Source organism: Xenopus laevis, chromosome 7S (assembly GCF_017654675.1).
Source record: "Xenopus laevis strain J_2021 chromosome 7S, Xenopus_laevis_v10.1, whole genome shotgun sequence".
NCBI lineage: Eukaryota > Metazoa > Chordata > Amphibia > Anura > Pipidae > Xenopus > Xenopus laevis.
The window spans coordinates 5,298,177-5,305,131 of record NC_054384.1 but is presented as its reverse complement, the minus strand read 5'-3'; the positions used below and the strand labels follow the sequence as shown (position 1 = coordinate 5,305,131).

At 38.1% G+C, this 6,955-nt stretch overlaps 1 protein-coding gene across 1 annotated transcript; it reads left to right on the top strand.

The window, feature by feature from the left end:
- The first annotated feature begins 5,677 nt into the window (after positions 1-5,677).
- Positions 5,678-6,682, top strand: XB5876791.S (provisional ortholog of olfactory receptor 1019 S homeolog). The gene has a single exon (NM_001085606.1). It carries the CDS (start codon positions 5,678-5,680, stop codon positions 6,680-6,682), a length of 1,005 nt encoding a protein of 334 aa, NP_001079075.1.
- Positions 6,683-6,955: the final 273 nt, after the last annotated feature.

Genomic DNA, 6,955 nt, shown 5'->3' with positions numbered 1-6,955 from the left:
TAAAACGCGCCAAATCCGCCCATCACTACCTTTAAGATTACACATATCAAATGTTTTCCTGCACTTAAGGACAGAATACGTTTTTGTATGATTCAAAGACAAGCAACCTGCAGATCCATTAGGGTGAGATTTGAGAAGAATATTTATTTGCTTTCCAAAATACTCCTGGTCAGTTAGAAGGTGATTTAGGGGGTTAACATACAGTATATTTTCTTTCCTAGATATTCTTAAAAAAATGGCTTAAATGGTCAATACAGCCATGATGTTGTGTATCTGTTACCTTGTTATAAGCTAATGGACAAAATTTAGCCCTCAAAGCAAAAAAGTCCCAAAATGTCTCATCTAAAAGCACTGACTGAGGCATGTCATCTGAGAAAAGTTCTAAGAATAGGGAAAAATCCAAATATTGTGGGAAGTTCATGAAATAACTGGAAACATCAATGGATTCTAATATTTCATAAAACAGTTCTAAAATAATGTATTAATTAGTGAAGATGACTAACAAAAAATGTTTTTAAGTTGAAAGATTGCTTAAGACTCAGAACATGTTGGTTACATTCTGAACATCATTTCAGGAATTTGATTATGGCCCAGAATGAATACAGTAAATCTAAAGCAGGTTCCTATCCATTTGAAGTGGCAGAACTACCGGGGGAGCAGGGGGTGCAAGCGGGCCAGGGCCCGGACCCCCTCAGGGCCACCCGGCAGCTCACATGCCACTGTCAAATGTGGCCGAACGGAGGGGGCGGGGCCTGGCTGCGCGTCACGCACCAGGGCCCGCCCCCCTCTAGTGACGCTACTGTCCATTTGGGCAGGTGGACAGGCCAGGTTACCTTATTCCATCAACATTTCATATAGCTACATTCATTTTTCCATTCAAACTGAGACTTTTTTGTATTCAGAAATGTATGCATTCAGCACCAGGTCAAGCTGTAATTGTCAGGTCAACATTTTGAATGTTGTGTTAATTTTTTGTAAACATTCAAAAAAAAATAGCTCCTGTGTTGAACTAAAAAAAATATCCAACTCAATAACTATCAATTATACTTATAAGCCAAATTTTGGATGGGTTGAATTGTGTATTTCCGCTATTATACTTGCTGCTACGTGTAAACCAGTAGAACCAGTAACATACAACAATCCTGTTTTGTCAGTTGATATGACAATTTATACAGGTGCATGTTCGTTTCCATGCCAACCACAGTCATGACCAATACTGGAGTCTTTTGTTTTTTAATGATCAGACTGCTCCTCCTTAAACTGATTTTATTCCTTTAAGGTCCACCATGTTTAAAGAAACATCAGTTAATGACTCAGAAGAAATCATATTTACAATCAAGTGCTTTTCAGACTCAGCAGATTCAGATGTTCATAGTCTTTTTACTCATTTTCCTAAGCATTTTATTGGCAATATAACCGTTTTGAAAGCTATAACCTTATGTTGCCAGTTGCACACCCCCATGTACATGTTCTTGGGCAACTTTCATTTCTGGATATTTCCTACACCTCAACTACTCTGCCGAAATGATTGTACATGCTCTCCACTCAAGACAAGACCATATCATTTGCGGGGAGCATGATTCAGTTATATTTCTTCATGGCCTTTGTTTGCATTGAGTTATTTCTACTTGCTGTAATGGCCTATGACTAGTGATGGGCGAATTTATTCGCCAGGCGCGAATTCGCGGCGAATTTGCGCGATTCGCGGCAGGCGAATAAATTTGCGAAACGTCCGCGAAAATTCGCCGAAAAAACGGTCGCCGGCGTCAAAAACGAGACGCCGGCGCCGTTTCGCGAATTTTTCGCCGTTTCGCGAATTTCGTGCGAAATACGCTAATTTTTCGGCGAAGCGAAACGGCGCAAATTCGCCCATCACTACCTATGACCGGTTTTTGGAAATAAGTCATGAGTTTATTAAAGCAAATTAGTGGAATATTCTTGAATGGCCAAGTCAGTCACCTGATCTGAACCCAATTGAGTACAATTGTTACAATTTTCCATTTTTCCCATAGAAATGTTAGAGGTCTAGAAAAATAGCTTGAGGGTTATTGCAAGATTGCAACAAATCTCAAATTCAAAATTGAGTAAATCAGCCTTGCAACATTGGGACATGATGTCAAAAGTATCTGCACCTCAGAAGATCTCCTGGGAATGATTTACCATCATTAAAGAGAATTTTTTTCCCTCAAATTAAAAAAAATGGATTTGACTGAATCTTTTTACCACATTTTGTCTTTTCCTGCTGCAAATTATGTACTTGCCCCTGACAATGACCCCATAATATAACTGCTGAATCCTACTGGGCTATTATATACAGTATATATTTGAGGTATAAAGCACTCTGTGTGGTTTCTGTTTCAATACGACATCAAACATAAATCCCAGCCATCTAGTCTACATCATCATTCAACATTATGAATGTAATTATAACTCAGAATAAATATATATATGTGAACATTTTCCCTTTGTTTCACTAAATTTGTCTGTGTGTTCTGCAAATACTGATACATTACTTAATATTCCTTCCCCATTCAAGACCCTGTGGGACCCAGCTAAGAACCTTACTCCAAGTAGAGAATGTACCATTACCAACCACCTCTACCCAATCCTTTAGCCAGTTTCCTGTTCATAGACAAAAAACATTATCAAGACCAACAGTCTAGAAAGCTGTTATTTATGGGGCAGTGTATCAAATGCTTTGGTAAAATCTGATGCAACTCCACTATCCAATTTTTGTAACTAACCTGATCATAGAAAGCAATCAAGTTTAGGCGAATTTATTTGGCAGGCACGAATTTGCGGCAAATTCCCACGATTCGCAAAACCGCCAGCGAAAATTCTTTTTTTTGGATGCCAGCGCTGTTTCCCTAATTTTTCGATGTTTCTCAAAATTCGCAAATTTTTCGGCGAAGCAAAACACCACAAATTCGCCCATCACTAATCAAGTTCGTCTGACATGATCTGACCTTCATAAAGTCAGGCAGATTACTGCTTATAATGTGATTCTTCAGAACATAAACTTTCAATGTGATACCTTTACAAGCTTTCGATAAATTTGCCCAAAGCTACTGCCAACCTTACATGAACCAATAGATTAACTAAACAGTCATGTAAAACACAGACGTAGCAAATATGTTGAGCTATCTTGCACTCTAACAAGTCCCATGAGAAGGGTGGGAAGTTTTGTGCTTGACTGTGCAAATTACTGAGGGTTAAAAAGGATTTCTAAGGTGCTTTATGTTACCCTGCACCTTCCTATCACCAACCATGGAAACAAACATTCTAAATACTACATTTGCTCTAATTTGCTGCTCTCACCAGTAGCCACTATATTCACACCTGAAGAGTTTATGAATGCAAACTGCCTGATGTTCCACAGCTGTTAGTCAAGCTATCTCCTTACCAGACAATTGAATCAACTCTGTACAGGTATGGGACCTGTTATCCAGAATGGTTGGGACCTGAGGTTTGTCGGATAACAGAGCTTTCCATAATTTAGATCTTCATACCTTAAAGGGATCCTGTCATCAGAAAACATGTTTTTTTCAAAACACATCAGTTAATAGTGCTGCTCCAGTAGAATTCTGCACTGAAATCCATTTCTCAAAAGAGCAAACAGATTTTTTTATATTCAATTTTGAAATCTGACATGGGGCTAGACATTTTGTCAATTTCCCAGCTGCCCCAAGTCATGTGACTTGTGCCTGCACTTTAGGAGAGAAATGCTTTCTGGCAGGCTGCTGTTTTTCCTTCTCAATGTAGCTGAATGTGTCTCAGAGGGACATGGGTTTTTACTATTGAGTGTTGTTCTTAGATCTACCAGGCAGCTGTTATCTTGTGTTAGGGAGCTGTTATCTGGTTACCTTCCCATTGTTCTTTTGTTTGGCTGCTGGGGGGAAAAGGGAGGGGGGTGATATCACTCCAACTTGCAGTACAGCAGTAAAGAGTGACTGAAGTTTATCAGAGCACAAGTCACATGACTTGGGGCAGCTGGGAAATTGACAATATGTCTAGCCACATGTTAGATTTCAAAATTGAATATAAAAAAATCTGTTTGCTCTTTTGAGAAATGGATTTCAGTGCAGAATTCTGCTGGAGCAGCACTATTAACTGATTCATTTTGAAAAAAAATATTTTTCCCATGACAGTATCCCTTTAACTCTACTAGAAAATCATATAAACCGTAAATGAACATTACAACTTAGTTTAGATCAAATACAAGCTACTGCTTTATTATTACAGAGAAAAAGGAAATCATTTTTAAAAAATGTCGATTATTTGGATACAATGGATTCTATGGGAGACAGCCTTTACGTAATTCAGAGCTTTCTGGATAATAGGTTTCCGGGTAACAGATCCCATACCTGTACTGGTATGTCTAATTGTTAATCAAAAACAATTTCCACGCACTCAGTTGCACAAAACCCTACTTTCATTAAAGGTACTTGAAATAAAATGAGCTCTATAGGACTTCTGTACTTACTGTCCATATTGGAACCCTTGATCCACTGCCACCTCTGGACCAGTCGGTGGCTCCAGGGTTTACTCTACCCCCTGTGTCAGTTGCTGCAGTTCAATTGCACCGAAACAACAGGGTGCAGTCCAAAATGATGCCAGCAAATACCAGAAAAGACATCAGAATCATGCCTGATTTGCAACAAAGCATGACTTATTTGCATTCATTTTGGCTAATCAGATGCAATTGTATCAAAAGAATTGCCCCATTGTGACTTTGGGGAATAAACACAGCATTGCAGTAAATAAATGCTGAACTTGCGGATGTACATGTGCCCTATTGACTAGGTATAAAATATATGATATGTATATGATACTATATGATAGCAGTTGCAATACAATAACCATTTAGCTTAGCCTTGCATAACTTTCTGTTCAATTATGTATTCCCATGTGTCTTACAGATGAGAGCAATGTATTCCAAAGCAACCGGGCTAATTAGTCTTAGTATTAAACCTTCTCTACCTCTTGGGATAAAGCTGAATTCCATTAGGACTACAGAACGGCTGAAAGACCTTATTAATAAGCATCAGAGACATCTGTGTAGGACACTCAACTTGAAACCTATGGATGGTGTCACAATTCAGAGAAACAACACAATAGACTAATCACAACAACACAAAGCAAGAAGCTTCTCTTTTTGAGGAAAACATTAGAAATACATAGATCTGGAATATTCATTGTTATCTGACTTGATTATTAACACTAATAATTTGCTAAGAAAACATGGTGCTCACTTCATCTCCAGCCCAGGGTGTTTGTGACTATTCATACTGCATCATGTGGAGCAACTGTAATAATCTCCTATTTATTTAGTGTTTCTTCCTGTGTTTAATTATTATTTCTTACCCTTTCCAGTATTCTCTTAACATGGTTTTAAACATTTTACAAACAGTTTATGCACTTTATGTGCTTATTCTAAGGACCAAGTCCAAGTTTATTTCTTGGCAGTCACCCAGCCAAATCACCAACCAAAAAGAGATTCTAGAATGAGGTGCTGTGGACCTCAGCTTTATTATATCTGCCAAGATTACAAAGTATAGTGTTCAGTTCATTTCTTCACAACAATGTTTTACGTTCGTGTATTTATCTTTTAATATATCTGCGTATGGAAGAAATGTAACTTTAATAAAAACCTTTTGCATTTCCTGTAGGACAGAAGATGACAACATTGACATCAGAGAATCAATCAGCAGTTACCAGGTTTAGGGTACAATGCTTTTCAGACAAACCAGATCTGCAGACCCCTCTTTTCTTGATTTTTCTTCTTTCCTTCCTCATAATTATAATTGGAAATACAAGTGTTTTTGCAACTATTATTCTTAGTGTCCCACTTCACAAACCCATGTACGTGTTCCTGGGCAGCCTCTCCGTCCTGGATATCTCCTCTGCCTCAACGACTCTCCCAAATCTATTAGCCATGCTGCACACACAAGACAAGACCATTTCATTCGCAGGCTGCATACTTCAGTTTTATTTTTTCATGGCATTTGCTATCACTGAATTTATTCTCCTTTCCGCAATGGCCTATGACCGCTATGTGGCAATATGTTACCCACTTCACTATGCTTTACGTATGAGCCTGAAACATTGTGCTAAGATTATAGTTGGTGTTTGGGTCGCTGGCTTTCTGGACCCAGTTTTACATTCTGTGCTAATAGCAAAATTGTCTTTTTGTTCATCCAATCACATTAATCATTTCTTTTGTGATCTCACTCCACTGCTAAGAATTTCCTGCAGTGACACCTCCCCTATAGAGATGATTAATTATATTTATGGGGTAATTGTGGGTTTTAGTACATTCGCAATCACCTCAAGCTCTTATGTTTTTATAATGTTTAAAATACTGAATATTTGTTCATCCGAGGGCAAGAAAAAAACCCTTTCTACCTGTACCTCCCACCTCACTTGTGTTATCATCTTTTATGGGACCATGATGTGTTTATACTTGAGACCAACAAAATCTTTCAGTCCCAATCAAGACATATTTGCGCTTCTCTATGTTGTTTTAATCCCTATGCTAAACCCTTTCATTTATACTCTGAAAAATACGGAATTTAAAGCTAATGTCAGGAAAATGAGTACTAGAATTAATTTCAAGTTGCTGAGTCTTAATTGCATAAAGAAACCACAAAAGAGATTTTTATTAACTATGTTTACAAAGTGAAGCAGATAAATGCTGCATTGGCATGAACTGGAATCTATATACACAATGAATGAACCAGGTGAAAAGTATATGAGTTATTATTAAAACAGCTAGAATAACTGAACATATTAACTGATTTACAGATATAGGTGCAATGTCCCAATTGGCTTTTACTGGTAATTACTAGTGATGGGCGAATTTGCGCCGTTTCGCCGAAAAATTCGCAAATTTCGCGTGAAATTTGCGAAACAGCGAAAAATTCGCGAAACGGGCGCCGGCGTAGAAAACAGAGGC